Genomic DNA, 15721 nt, shown 5'->3' with positions numbered 1-15721 from the left:
CTCCATTGGTCTTTTTTCTGAACTAAACATTTAGTTCTTTCCACTTTTCCTCAGAGAAAATCACTGTATTAACACAGGTTTAAGTACGCAGGAAACAACAAAGTCATCTTAAACTGTAACTTATGTTCATTAGTTGATATTAGTATGCAATTTACAATAATTATTTCTGATTCAATTTACAACCATATATTTGAGTCCACAGTACACAATCATGTATTTGAGAATTTCAGAAATACCTTTATATTTAATGTAATTCCAGGAGACAGTTCTTTGGGAAATGTTAAAGAAAATGTTTCTCTGCCAGAAAGGCCCAAGGAATCTGCATTTTCTCCCGGAAGGAACTGAAGTGGAGCTATGCCAATTCCAATCAAATGATCTTTGTGAATTTTTTCATAACTTTCAGCCAGAACAGCTTTCACACCCTGTAACAAACATGCATTTTATTTCCTCCAATCATCTATGAAGACTGCTTTATTAAACATTTTAAAGGGGGAAAAAAAAAAACTTCTGGCCTTTCTGCCAAAAAGTTAAACACTTTCAGGTTAAATCACTTTTAACCTAACACCCCATATTGAAGGTCAATGTTGCATCAAAGTACTTACAGACACCTTCTTCAAATTTTTGTTTTCATTTTTAAAAATTGTTATAAAAAAATATATAACACATTTGTTAATTCAACATATTTCAGGTATACAATTTACTGATATCAATTATACTAACAGAAGCCTTTTATAGATTCTTTTTCTGTAATTTTAAGTAGCTCCCTAAGTTATTCTGGTTTCCCTCAGCTACTCCAGGGTTAAGTACAGCCCCAGTGCCTACCACAGAGAAAGAGCTCCATGAACTGCGGTGCTGCTTTGACCTCAAATAGGGCTTGGGAAATTTGTTTACACATGGCAGGTCTAATACCTGTGCTCATCAGCACTCCCTCTTGAAATGTCACTAAAATAAAGGAAAAAGGGAGGTATAAACCCATAGGAACAAAGGGAATAGGATGAGAGAATTCTATAAATACTTAGAAGACAGAGATAGGTAACTGACTTAGCCAGGACAATGCTGAAGTTACAAAGTGGTAAATTAAAATTACAGAATGATACCAGTAAGGTCTGTGTCAATTTGCAACACAGACCCCAGAAAAGGCTTGAGACTCAGAGGTATGAGGTTCTTAGAACATTGGGGGTACTGGTTAGAATTCTATAAAAATAAGCAGATAAGATCTCCAGTTCAATCGCTACTCCTGGATACCAAAAACATAAAAAAACCAAACCCGATGCTGGTTGAGTCTATTCCACTCATGAAGTACCCAGGTGTTACACAGCAGAACTGTCTCATAGGGTCTTCTTGCCTGTAATGTTAGTGAAAACAGATCACCAGACCTTTCTTCCATACCACTGCTGTGTGGATTCGAACTGCCAACCTTTAGGTTAGTGGTAGAGCACAAAAGCGTCTGTGCCACAGAGGGACCTCCTGCTCCTAAATATGGGAGATTTATTCTTGGGAGAAAATGAATTAAGAAAGGCTCTAGACCAGTGTTCCTCAAACTTTTTACATTACAGCCCCTCTAAGGAGCCTTTTTTGAGCCCTGGTGGCACAGTGGTTAAAGTGACTGCCTGCTTACCGAAAGGCTGGTGGTTCAAAACCAGCAGCTCCAAATGAGAAGATGTGGCAGTCTACTTCTGTAGGGATTTACAGCCTTGGAAACCCTGTGGGATTACTGTGAGTTGGAACTGACTCAATGGTAGTAGGTTTGGTTTTTAGAAGGAGCCTGTTTAGACATTTCCTTCTTGGTGATGCCCCTCACAATTTTAATACCACAAATACATCTTGTCTGTTTATGTATTTTATGTATACTTATACTTTACACGGAAACCTTGGTGGCGGAGTGGGTAAATGCTACGGCTGCTAACCAAAAGGTCGGCAGTTTGAATCCGCCAGGTGCTCCTTAGAAAACTCTATCGGGCAGTTCTACTCTGTCCTATAGGGCCGCTATGAGTCAGAATCAACTCAACGGCAGTGGGTTTGGTTTTGGGGTTTTATGCTTTACACATATTAAGAATAGGATTTTTTTTTTTAAGCGACTCAGCCAACTTTCACTCTTGGGCGTTCTATCACTGCCTTTGAGAATGCATGTTCTAGACTGAGGGACACAGGCCCCGGGAAAGACTGGGATGAGAAAATGATTTAAAATGGGGGATTAATCTAAGTCTGTATCCTGAATGGGGAAGACTCTCATTATCTTTTCCTGACTTGGCATTTAAGTTGCCAGCATAGCAGGAGACCAGAGTCTCCTTCTTTGCAGAAACTAAATGGCTTCAGAGACAATATAGATACTGACATTTGGGGTTCTCTAAAAAAAAAGGTAGCTTATCACTCAATTATTAACAGTGAGGTCCACTAACTGACAAACCCAGTTCATACCCACAGCTTATGATCAGTTTTTTAATGTTTAATTGAATGGTCAGCCAAGAATAAAGCCATATACATATACACATATATATAGACACACACACACATATATGACAAATACCAAAATAAATTTCAAGGAAAAAAAGGAACATATATATAATTGATATCCACAATATTTATAATTACTATCTGAGAAAGATGAGAGATTTTAGTTTATTCCTTCAAACTTCTAAGAACACATATTTTGGGGGGTGGTTCAAAGACTCAAAAAGAATTAAGTTATATGACAGGCCATCAGGTTGGGTTCTGGCAAGCCCTTTTACAACTACAACTGTAAAGAGAAGTATCTGTGGGTATGAACGGCATACAGTGCACGTCACATGACTACTCCCCTTCAGCAGACTGTCTAGTTGCTCTGCGGCAAAGACACAGTCTCAGGAGCAATGTCCTCCTGGTAGACAGCCAGGCACCATCATCCCCCCATTTGAAAAAAAAGGCGTACAACCATTGTTTATTAAGCCAATGGAGCGAATCAGAGAAAATTAATTGAAAAGGAGCCAAGAAAACTACAAATGGGTATAATTATTACAAAGCAATAGTTCAGGACAGACTCTTCTTTCTCCTATATCAACTTCCTCAAATAAAAAAAGACTAATGTAGGTTTAATCAGAGTATTTAAATGCAACTATATATGCCACTGTCATCGAGTTGATTTCAACTCACAGTGACCCTGTAGGACAGAGTAGAACTGCCCATAGGACTTCCAAGGGTCTTTACACGTGGAAGACTGCCACATCTTTCTCAGGTGGAGCGGCTGGTGGGTTCAAACTGCCAACCTCTCAGTTAGCAGCTGAGTGCTTTAACTATAGCACCACCATTAGATGGGTATAAAATATAAGATTACTAAAAAAAAAAAAAAAAAAAAACCCACAAATATGAGACTCGAATAAGCATAAAAAAATCCAAGTAAGCTAAACAAACTTTGACAGGATGTTATCGACAAAAGGGAAGAGTTAAAATTCTCTGCGTCTAAGGAGATAAATTTTAAGAATTAATACCAGCAAATAGGGTCCTTTGGCAGCCCAGTCTCTTGAATTTCCTGATCCATATTTCTTTCCTGCTAAAATAATCAGTGGGATACCTTCTTTCTGGTACAGCTCTGCAGCCTCAAAAACATCTAGCTGTGGATTAAAACAAACACAAAAATCTTTTAATACAAATTTTGATCCAGTTAGCGATTGCCTAAGTATTTTTGTCTTTATCCTTACCGTCTGTCCTGATGGAAAATGAATTGTTTTAGGGGCTGGTTTTCCAATAAACTTATTAAAAAGCTTGATATTTGCAAAAGTGCCTCTTGTCATCACAGCGTCATTACCTCTTCGGGCTCCGTAAGAGTTGAATTCACGAGGGGTAAGGCTACAAGAAAGTTAGGAAAGCCAGTTTCATTCTAGATGGAAAATAACCACACGTTGAGTTGTAAAACTTGCTCAAAAATGGGTTTTTATTACGAAAAATTTTCAGCATATACAAAAGCAGGGAAAACAGCAAATGCCCGTGTCAATAACCCACCTGTAATATCAACTCATGAACTCTCGTTTCACCACCTATTAGATATTCTGAAGCAAAACTCAGGTATTTTATCACCTTAACTATATAGTGAAATAAAAAATAAATTTAAAAAAAGGGAGACAATAATTTCTTAGTATCAAATGGTAAACATTAAAATTCCCCTGATTTTCCATTTTTACAGTTGGTTTACTCAATTCACAATTCATATTAGGTTCGATAACTTCATTTGGCTGATGTATCTCATGTTTCTTTTTAATTTACATGTTCCTTCTCCTTCTTTTTTTCCCCTTTGTACTTCACGTGAAGAAACTGGTCATCTGTCTCATAGGTTCCTATATCCAGGTTGTGCTGACTGTATCCCCATAGTATCATTTTACATGACCAGTAGAAGCTTCTTAATCAGTGCGAAAGAAATATCCTTAAAAACACGCTGAAACCACGTACATACCCTCTGTTGGTCAAATACTTAGCAGCAGCACTACTCCTGGCAATGCTTCCAGCAGGTGATATATGATCTGTTGTGACACAATCTCCCAAATATAATAAGACGTGGGCATTTTCAACAGGCTGAAGTGCAACTGGCTCTTTGGTCTATAAGGTGAAAGTTCAAGGCATTTCTTCACAAAGCTTTTTCTGGAAGTTCATAACAATCTTTAAAAGGTCAAATAGTAAAGCAGTACTTACAAGTTTATCAAAAAATGAAGGACATCTAATGTAAGTGGACTTTAAATCCCACGGAAACAAAACTGAATCCGGTGCTTCTAAGGAATTCCACCGTTTATTTCCCTTCTGTGAATACGGTTTTGATTGATGAGCCAAATGAAAGATAAAATGGAGTCAGAAAAAGAGGCTTACGAAAATGATCAAGGGAATAAGAGAACTAGGTTAGAATGGGGAAAAAAAAAAAAGACATCCATTTGGAACGAACGCTAAGATAGTGCAATCTATCGTAAGACATTTTTGGACAGAATGAATAAAGATTTGCTTCACCCAGCTTACAGCACATCAACTCTTCAGGAATACCCTAAGACTTAAGTTTCAATATAAGCTGAACATAAGGACTTTACAGAGTCCAAAAAAAGCCAAATAATTTAGAAAGATCCAGACACGTTGCTGAACAGAGATTAAGCATGTTGCGGGGCACAATGTGAATCTTTAGGAATATCAGCATGGAGAAAAACTCTTGATCTCAACGAGAGAGACACTCGTGCTGGGAGGGCAACTGGTGTGATTTAGATTAACAATTCTTTGGATCTAAAAGCCAGTGTTTAATTAAGAAATATGATTAAGAATGCTAATACCTCACTGGAAGTAAGGAAACGATTTATCTTATTTTAAGTACCTCTGCTTTTTTCAATATATTTGTCCTACATCACTGCCTATCGGTCCTGTTTTCAAACTATTATCCAAAATCTCACCACTTCCACTGCTATCCCAACGGTCCATGCCATCAATATTTTCTACCTTGGACTACTGAAATTGGTCTTCCTGACCCTACCCTCCTACCCAACTCTCTTCCCATAATCTGTTTACAGTACACAGACAGAGCAATCTTTTTAAGTAGGTGATGACACTACTCTGCTCAAAATCCTCCAAATGGCTTCCCATCTCACTTAAGGTAAAAGACTAAGTTCTTACATAATGGCCTAAAATTCTGGATCTCCATTTTCTGACATGATTTCCTACCACCACAAAAAATATATGTGCTTGGACAGCACACCACATTTGTAAAGGAAAGACAAATGTTATTTTAAATTTCCATCACTGTGATAAAATTACTTAAGAGAATGCTCTAGCCACATTGGTCTTGATGACGTTTCCTCTTTAAGGCCTTTACACTGATTATTCCCTCCTTCCTGGAAGCTCTGATGTTTATCCAGATATATGGCTAACTCATTCACCTCCTTCAAAACTTTGCTCAAATGTCACCTTTTCAGTGAGGTCCACCCTCACCTACCTATATAAAACTACAATCTGCTCTCCAAATTTGCACTCTTGGTTCTCCTTACCTTGGTCTACAGCACTCATCACTTTTCAGTATACTATATAATTTACGTAATTATTGTTTATAGTTCACAGCCTCTCCACATGAAGATTTTGTGTTTTGTTCACTGATGTATCCCAAGTATCTAGGATAGTGCCTGGCACATAGTAGCAGCTTGGTAAATACCTGTTATATGAATACATACTTTTTCTACCCTCATATTTATATTCTCTTCTCTTCAAAGTATGTGTGTATATGCTTTTATGTTTATAAAACACCTCTGGGAAGACGCATGAGAAACTTACATCTAAGGAGGTATGAAGTGAATGGCTAGGAAATAGGTGGAAGGGAGGTTTCATTGCTTATACTGCCATTTCTTTTGAATTTTGAACCATCTGAATGGGAGTAACAAACAAGCACAGTTTCTATGAAATGTGCCCACCTTCAGGATGCCTAATATAAATGCTCGCTATACATTTCTAATACATAAATAAATTTCTAATAATTCAAGCCATTCTCTAGTTATCCGAGATCTCAGATACAAAATGACTACACCTACTCCTCACTTGTTGACTATATCATTATCCAAGATTTCACATTTACAATAGTAGTAAAAAACTTCACTATTTTGCACATTAATGATGTACATTTGGCAATAACAAACACCGAGGTGCGAAGCAAGAGTAATGATGGTTGTGATGGTTAAGGTTATACGTCAATGTGGCTGGGCCATGAATCTCAGTGGTTTAGCAACTATGTAATGATATAATTTGACAGTTAGGTAATGATGTAGTCATTCTCTATGTTGTGATCTAATGTGGTCATCCTCCATTTTCGCACGACTTCATCTTTGGAACCTAACCATATTGGTGAGGAGTGGGCGTATTACTCATTAAAAACCGTGTATTCAAAATTACATTTTTAGAATTCAGTATTTTCATTCCATAAAGAAAGCAAGACGCATAAAATAGTGGAATAATACACTTTTATTAAAGTATTTAAAAAACAAACGAGGCTCTTACCTCTATTTTCCCTTTCAATGCTTTAAACATGGATAATATCACATGTTCTTCTTCCACCTGATGGACTTCTTCTTGACTAGGCCAAATATCATGAAGGTAAATACTTTTGCCAGTAGGGTCAGTACCTGGGTAAGATTTTAACATGATATTCAGTTAAAAAAAAAAAGATTAAAAAAGCTCCCTCAAAACGTTTCCAACTTTTCAAAGACATAAATTATTCAACCAGGTGCTTTAGGCTTAAGCACCTGGAAGAACTAATTACTTGCACATTTTATATTTTTCACATAAAAACAGAAATGAATAACACATTAGGGTAAGTTTTTCTGAAGTAGTTTTCTAAAGAATGGGTGGCCTAAGAAGCATTTAAAAAATACAACTTTTGGGGAAAAAAAGTGCATACAGACACACACACAAACACACATATATAAAGGAAAAGATACCTAGAGGCTCGGTCTGGAAATCTATGTTCACGGTGCCTGCTATGGCATAAGCGACCACTAAAGGTGGAGAGGCAAGGTAATTGGCACGAACGCAATCACAAAGACGACCTTCAAAATTTTTGTTTCCAGATAAAACTCCACAAGTAACCAAATCACCCTGAAAAAAAAAAAAAAACCAAGAATACAAACATATATATTCAACTAAAGAGATGGCACAAACTTGGATAATAATATTTAAGTAGTTTCAAATATCATAGTTCTGAGGGCAAGGCCACCAAAAATATATTACTAATTATTAGGTACAGAATCAGCAATCCTCCAAATTAAAATAGTCACATGTTTACATTATTAAATAATGACTCTTTTACATTATTAAATAATGACTCTTTTACATTATTAAATAAATGATTCTTTTCATCAATTTAAGATTCACAGGTTACTCTTCCCAAGAGGACAAGGACTATAAATAGAAATACATCAATATGTTTTCTATCATTTAATAATGAAACATGTAGTTAAGAAAACCCATTTGGACGTCTTGCTGATCTACACATTTTACCTGCTTTACTGCATTTAAAACTGCTTCTGATAGGGGTGCTGTATTTCCCACACATGTTGAACATCCATAGCCAACTATTTCAAATCTGCAATTCAAAAAATAAATGTGATTGGAAAGAGTATCATAACATTTGTAAAGAAACGACAAGTGTTATCTTAATTTCCATCACTTCAGTAAGGTTCCTTAAAAGAATATTCATGATAAATGGACTGTTAACTTTTATCAATATGCTCCTTCCCAGAATTTTTAGCAATCAAGTCTGACTCTCAGGCATCTTATGTGTACTGAATGCAAACCTTTGAGAAGCCTTCATACTTCAGACATTCTCTAGTTAGAGTTGTTCAACGAAATACTGACAGCACCTATCACTCTATACAAGAAAATTCCTCTTCTACTATCGGCTGAGACTATAACATGACATTTTAAAACACTGGTACTGTGGTCCCGTCTAAATAATCCTCTAAATTACTTTCAGCTACTCTTCTAAAAGGAGGAAAATCTAAAATTTATCAGACTTGCAAAGGAACTGAAAGTTTATGTGGCATATGTTCCCAAATACCTATTAAAAACCCTGCTAGTAAGAAACGTAAAAGTTATTTTCCCCAAAGTTCAGGGACAACTTAACCAACGTATGATAGACTCAATAACCTTATAAAAAACCTCAATTAAGAGAGTCAATAAATGCAACCTATGAGATTTTACTCTTCTCTGAACTGATTTGTATAATTCATGGAAATTGTGTACAACCTGGTGCCATCTTTTATACTGCCTGTCACTGTTGCTTGGTTTTACTTGTGTGTCTTTCTAACTAAGCATCCTGATACCAGAGATCATGTCTCCTACTTCTCTGTAACCATCACAGTGCCATGCTCATTGGCTATGCCCAATAAATGTTTCTGACTGATAAGGCCTCAAAGACTGTGTGGTAAATGGCCAAATAACAAAATAAGCTAAAGAAATTTGCATATAGCTAATTTTTTCCATCTTTTCTTTGTATATGAATGGCCGTTAACAAGTAGCTTCAATATTTTGCTGAATACTAACGTCAACAGAAAGCGATAACTGTCACTTACCCAAGCTTACTTAGATATGGTAATACTCCACTCGAACTGAGGTAATGTGTAACCATCCCACTGCCTGGAGATAAGCTTGTTCTGATATAAGGTTTAACACACAGGCCAGCTTCAACAGCCTTTTTAGCCAAGAGACCTGCACAGTCAACAACAATAATGATTTATTACAGCAATTTTCTTTCCCCTCTCTCACTCATATTAAAGAAGGAAGGAAGAAAGAGTTTATTTTAACAAGCTGGTCTCCACATTATGTTACAGTCAAAACCCAAAGTCATGAATTTATATTAGTTTGTCCATTTTATACTATTAATTTAAAACAAATAAAAGAAAAATGATAGTAGATACATTAGCCTTTACCTTGTACATTCTTAAGGTACAGACCGACATCATGGCATCACGCACGCTAATACAAAAACTGATGTGCACATATACCGTTAACTGAACGATTATTAAAGTGGCATAATCATAATAAAGATCAGTAGTCTCTGGGTGGTGCAAATGGTTAAGTGTTCAAGTACTAACAAAGAGGTTGGAGGTTTGAACCCACCCAGAGGCACCTCAGAAGATGGGCCTGGCAATCTACTTCCAAAAGGGCATAGCCTTGAAAACCCTACAGAGTTTTACTAACAACAACAATCATAATAAACTACTAGCAATTAAACATTTACTATGTTGTTGTTGTTAGGTGTCTTCGAGTCAATTTCAACTCATAGCAACCCCGTGTGACAGTGCAGGACTGCCATAGGGGTTTCTTGTTTTTTTTTTTGTATTTCAAAGAGAGTTTAGTCTTTCATCAGGTAAGCATATAGATGGGGACTAACTATTCTAATCCTATCAGGAACAAAACTAAATCGAGTCTAGGTTTCAGTTTTGTTTGTGCTCATATTGTCCCTCTTTTTTTTTTTTTTTAGGGCCCAACACTCCAGGGTTTTGATTTAGAGCATGGTCTGCTCACCAAATTCCTTCTTCCTGGAAGTCTTTGATCCTGGTCTTTATCTCTTAAATGCCATAAGGCTGAGTGAAATCTATCTCCTCTTCACTGACTTCTTTTTTAAATTAATTTTTATTTTGCTTTAAGTTAAAGTTTACAAATCAAGTCAGTCTCTCACACAAAAATTTATATATACCTTGCTATACACTCCTAACTGCTCTCCTCCTAATGAGACAGCACACTCCTTCCCTCTGCTTTCTCTCCTCCTGTCCATTCTGGCAGCTTCTGGCTCCCTCTGTCCTCACATTTCCCCTCCAGACAGGAGATGCCAACATAGTCTCATTTGTCTACTTGATCCAAGAGGCTCGTTCTTTACCAGTATCATTTTCCATCCCAAACTCCAGTCAAATCCATCTGAAGAGTTGGCTTTGGGAATGGTTCCTGTCTTGGGCTAACAGAAGGTTTGAGGACCATGGCCTCCGGGGTCCTTCTAGTCCCAGTCTGACCATTAAGTCTGGTCTTTCTATGAGAATTTGGGGTCTGCATCCCACTGCTCTCCTGATCCCTCAGGGGTCCTCTGTTGTGTTCCCTGTCAGGGCAGTCATTGGTTGTGGCTGGGCACCATTTAGTTCTTCTGGTCTCAGGCTTATGTAGTCTCTGGTTTATGTGGTCCTTCTGTCTCTTAGGCTCATAATTACCTTGTGTCTTTGGTGTTCTTCATTCTTCCTTGCTCCTGGTAGGTTGGGACCAATTGATGCAGCTTAGATGGCCGCTTGCTAGTATTTAAGACCCCAGACGCCACTGTTCAAAGTGGGATGCAGAATGTTCTCTTAATACATTTTATTATGCCAATTGACTTAGATGTCGCCTGAAACCATGGTCCCATAGGGGTTTCTAGGTTGTAATCTTTATGGGAGCAGACCACCAGGTCTTTCTCCTGTGGAGCACTGGTGGGTTTGAACTGCCAACACTTCAGTTAGCAGCCAAGTGCTTAACCACTGTGTCACCAGGGCTACCTGGCATTTACTATACACAGTTTCATTCATTAATTGTTCCAAGTGTATCTAATTGATTTCATTTACATTCCTTGTCAACGATCTTTTACTTCCTTTATATCCCCAATGGAATCTAGTACACGCTATGCTAAGTTTCTAACAGATAGTAAAAAAATACTTGATTAACTATATTTCTAAATTACCTGAAAAAGCAGATATACCCAGAACTAATCGACATGTAAGTTATAGCTAAAAAACGAATAAAAAAACTCGACCTACCTTCTATGTAATAAAAACAAAATTAACAACACAAACCAACTCTAGACTCCTCACCATAACAAACCCAATCTACTGCCGTCGGGTTGATTCCAACTCATAGTGACCCTACAGGACAGATAAGAACTGCTCCATCTCCAAGGAGCGCCTCATGGATTCAAACTGCTAACCTTTTGATTAGCAGCTGAACTCTTAACTACTACGTCACCAGGGTTTTCCCAGGCTCCTTAAGGCTTACTTAAAATCTTAGGAAGTCTCTTATAACAAACCTAGACATTGGTACTTACACATAAATCTAAGAAATTGAAAGAGAATACATCAGAAAAGTGAAAATAATTTAGCAAAGGAAAATGCATGGCTATAAACCACAACCTACCTGCAGCAAGCATGACAGATGGATTGCAGTTATTGGTACAACTGATAACTGCAGCAATGACCACAGACCCATGAGACAGCTTATAGTCACTTCCTTCATAATGAATAGAGACGGTATCATTTTGTTTTTCAGCTGCAATTTGGAAGCCTTTAAATCCAACCTATATAAAAGTACACATAAACATAAACTAAATATTCTGGGCATGTATACAAAAAAAGACTGGTAGAAAATACAGCAGGTCCTTGGCATTTGAAGACTTGAATTTCAAAGTTCTGACTATCTGTGAGTGACACTGAAAGTCCACATTCAGTGTTTTAACTGAGCTGAAACATGAAATCTGAACAGTCATAGTAAGAGTCTAGTGTTCATAAGCAAAGCTTTCATCTACTGAATAAGTCCAGCCAACTACCAGGATCCATGTCTTATTTGGCTTTGTTCGTCTGTATTCATTCCTGCTTATAGTAATTCTGATGAGATGGCACAATTTTTTTTGTTGTTACTGTTAAAAATGGCCCTTGAGATTTGCTTCAAAATAATCCTGTGTGGGTGTGTGTGTGTATGAAGTGATAAAACAAAATTGGCTAGGATTTGATAATAGATGAAGCTGAGAGACAGGCACATGGGAATTCATTACACTGTTTTGCTTCTGTACAAGTCTGACATTTTCTACAATAAAAGTAATTATAAAAGAAAGGCTCTGAAAAGAAAGCCTTCAAAATAGAATAGAGAGAAAGTGACAATACTGAAGTCAAGATTCTCAGACAAAAAGTATAAATCTCAAAAAGCCAAAGAGGTCACTTGTTATTCAGATATATCTTATCATATTTTATGAGTGTAATTATACAGTACAGGTTTTTTTGTTGTTGTTTGTTTTCCTTCTAGTTTGGTGAGTTACAAAAGTCTAGAGCAGTGCTGTCCACCAGAACTCTCTGCGATGTCAGAAATACTCCATATCTGTGCTGCTGACACAGGAGCCACAACCACACGTGGCTATTCAGCACTCGACATCAGGCTATTATGACTAAGAAACAATTTTTAACTTCATTAAATTTTAACTAATCCAAATAGGCATAATCAACCTCTAATCCTCACAGCGCAAGTGAGAATAAGCTTATCAAATTACTGACACACACTGGACGAAGGAGAAAGAGGGGCTGCTGGGATGTGACAAAACACACAATAATCTTAACAGTGGGCTGAGTTTATCGGTCACATTGTCGGTTCTTTATTCCACATTTAGCATAAATACATAGTTTGACAAATAAAGATAGCAATAAAGTAATCTACCTTCTCATTTAAGCAAGCTTGAAAATCGCTTTTCATATCTGTCACAGCAACTCTATCCTGAGGTCTTTTTGGACCACTGACAGATGGAACTATTGAATTCAGATTAATCTGAATCACCTAGGAAATGAGAAAGTAAAAAGGAATTAGAATTTACAACTACAGATTCCAATTCAAGAATTACTTTCTGAAGCAGAATAAGTATATTCACACTTGTTTTAATGCAATTTGTTGTAATGGTGAAATACACCTCCAGAAATAGATTTTAAAACAAGCCCATTTAAATTTACATAACATTACATAAAAATTTGCTAAAAGATTAGCAGACCATTACACCAACTGCTACAATACCAACTATGTAGTCTATGTAAAATATCTGGGTCCCCAAATGTTTTTCCCCACAACGATAAATATTTTCTTAGCAGACACCTGAAGATACAGTAGATGCCCGTGCCAGCTATCTATCAAGTTATTGCCGCTGGGCTCTGTATTCCCCTTCTTTGCCTGCTCGTGACAATGGATATGGACCTAGTAAACACTTCTCCTTTGTCAGCTCACAGGATACTAAGCCTGGTCAGCTGAATGCTGGAGGGACATGAAGGAGAAAAGGGTTTTCTCTTCCTGGCTGGTTCTGAGGTATCTTGCTAACTAGGCTCTTGCAGACCAGGCTTATACTCTTTGGTTTAGATATTGTATTTTGTTAAAATCCCACTTCTCCATTATGCTTCTATTTCTTCTAGTATTCCTACCATTTTCCTTTGTGCATTTTACTTGGGATATAATCAATCCAAATTAAGATTCTCTTCATAATTATTTAATAGCCCTGTTTATTCTGATTGATCACAACTGCAACACCTGCTTTTCTTACACTTTCATGTGACGGGTTCAGCTGATCCTAGTCTCTGCCTTTAAGTGTGTATTTAAGGAGTTTCTCTTGAAATCAACACCCTCATGGGTTTTAGTATTTTAGCTTTGTTTCTTAATCTGATTAGCTTTTTTTTAAACAGGCAAATTTATTCCACTTTATTCTAACAGCCAAATTTTTCAATTTAACTTTTCTTATTCTTTCCATTTATATCTTTTTTTTTTTTTTAAATGTAGACAAAGTACTAGATTCAATAAACAGAACTAGAAGGGATCTCAGAAATGATCACAGAAGTTAGAAGACTTTACCAAAGTGCCACATAAATTCAATTTCTATGGGTTCTAATATCAGTCCTCAGTACTCCGGTACGTATTCATTTGTTCCACCTAACATGCTTACTGAATATGTATCTACCATGTATCAGGCAATGTTTTAGGAGCTGGAGATACAGGGCCAAACAAAACAGACCAAGTTCCTGTCCTCATGAAGTTACTTGCATTCTTGTTGGGGGAAGACAGACAAACAAGTATACAAATTGTTGATAACACATGCTATGAAGAAAAATAAAGCTGGGTGAGAAAACAGATTTCCCTACAAAGAATAGGTTAACAAATTAACCAGACCTTTGATAAAAGCCAACTATTTTTGATCCCTGACATGCCCCTAGAAAAAGAATTTTCTTAAAATTAAGACTTTCCTAAAAATTAATTCTACCTAGCATTTCGATGGAAGTACAAATTTCCAACAGATAATACTTTCTTAGATTATACAGTATCTTTAAAACTAACATTTAAGACCGCGTCATCATATAATCCTTTCACAGTACTGAAAATTTTGCAAAATATAATTATCAACCACATGCAGACATCATGGAAACAAATATTTTGGAAGAATATCATAGTACTCCTTTATGATAAAGTAAACACAGAGAAACAAACAGGGTGATAAATTAAGAGTCAATTACATATTTTAAATGCTAAAAAAAAGGTAAGCTCAATAAAATGTTATAAAATTTACTGTAATAAAAGTCTGTGCAAAATTGGAATGAATAAAAACAAACTAGTGGGTCACAGGAAACCCTGGTGGTGTAGTGGTTAAGAGCTACAGCTGCTAACCAAGAAGTCAGCAGTTGGAATCCACCAATTTGAATTTAGACTGTTCCAATGTTCCTTGGAAACTGTATGGGGCAGTTCTACTCAGGCCAGTAGGGGTGCTGTGAGTGGGAATCGACTCGACAGCAATGGGTTTGGTTTTCTGGGGGTTTAGTGGGTCACAAATAACATTTGTTAAGTAATAATAATAATAGCTAACGCTTATTGAGCACTTACTATGTGTCTGGAACTGCTCTATAAATTTGTATTTAATTCCCTTAAGGACGAGGTAGATTTTAACTTCAGATTTTACAGGTGAGAAAATGAACGCAGAAAGGCTAAATAAACTGCCCAAAGTTTTACGGCTAGTAAGTCACACAGCTGGGATTCAAACTCCGAGGGTCAGGCTCCAGAATTCACAATTTAAACTACTATTAAATAGATTATTCTGCATATACCTGGGAGTATTCAGGTTCTCCTGAAGAATTATGGTCATTCTGAAACAATTTCACAGCTTTAAGGTATGTTTCCATTGACTCTAGTTTGGGTTTGTCAAAACCTAAAAAGAAGATGAGCAAAAAGAAATTCGGTAGGAAGCATTTGAAATCTTTGGGGGTTAGGCTGCTGAATTCCAATGATGGGGAAAAACAAAAATTACACCTCTCTCTTTAAGTTATTCGATCATAGACACAATAATACTGAGCCAGTTCAATAAAACACACCAAAAAAATACTACTTTCAGAATAAGAACCAATAATGAAACTGAACGTAATAGATTACTACTAGCCATGAAGGGAGAAATTTACCACTCTTCCCTACATAACAAACAACATTAACAGTCAAAATGAAA

General features: G+C 36.7%; 1 protein-coding gene across 1 annotated transcript in view; it reads right to left on the bottom strand.

Annotated features, from left to right (window-relative positions):
* Window positions 1-15721, bottom strand: part of IREB2 (iron responsive element binding protein 2) — a 58907-nt gene that overhangs the window by 4875 nt on the left and 38311 nt on the right. Inside the window, exons 10-21 of the mRNA XM_003413839.4 lie at window positions 15330-15430; window positions 12919-13035; window positions 11632-11791; window positions 9054-9189; window positions 7981-8065; window positions 7422-7578; window positions 6982-7106; window positions 4660-4764; window positions 4424-4566; window positions 3675-3822; window positions 3465-3587; window positions 237-422 (exon numbers count right to left, since the gene is read on the bottom strand). Coding sequence (XP_003413887.1) covers window positions 237-422; window positions 3465-3587; window positions 3675-3822; window positions 4424-4566; window positions 4660-4764; window positions 6982-7106; window positions 7422-7578; window positions 7981-8065; window positions 9054-9189; window positions 11632-11791; window positions 12919-13035; window positions 15330-15430 — 1586 coding nt within the window. The remainder of the gene's footprint in view (window positions 1-236; window positions 423-3464; window positions 3588-3674; window positions 3823-4423; window positions 4567-4659; window positions 4765-6981; window positions 7107-7421; window positions 7579-7980; window positions 8066-9053; window positions 9190-11631; window positions 11792-12918; window positions 13036-15329; window positions 15431-15721) is intronic.

The sequence above is a fragment of the Loxodonta africana genome, chromosome 13 (genome assembly GCF_030014295.1).
Source record: "Loxodonta africana isolate mLoxAfr1 chromosome 13, mLoxAfr1.hap2, whole genome shotgun sequence".
NCBI lineage: Eukaryota > Metazoa > Chordata > Mammalia > Proboscidea > Elephantidae > Loxodonta > Loxodonta africana.
This window is presented reverse-complemented; position numbering and strand designations above follow the sequence as displayed.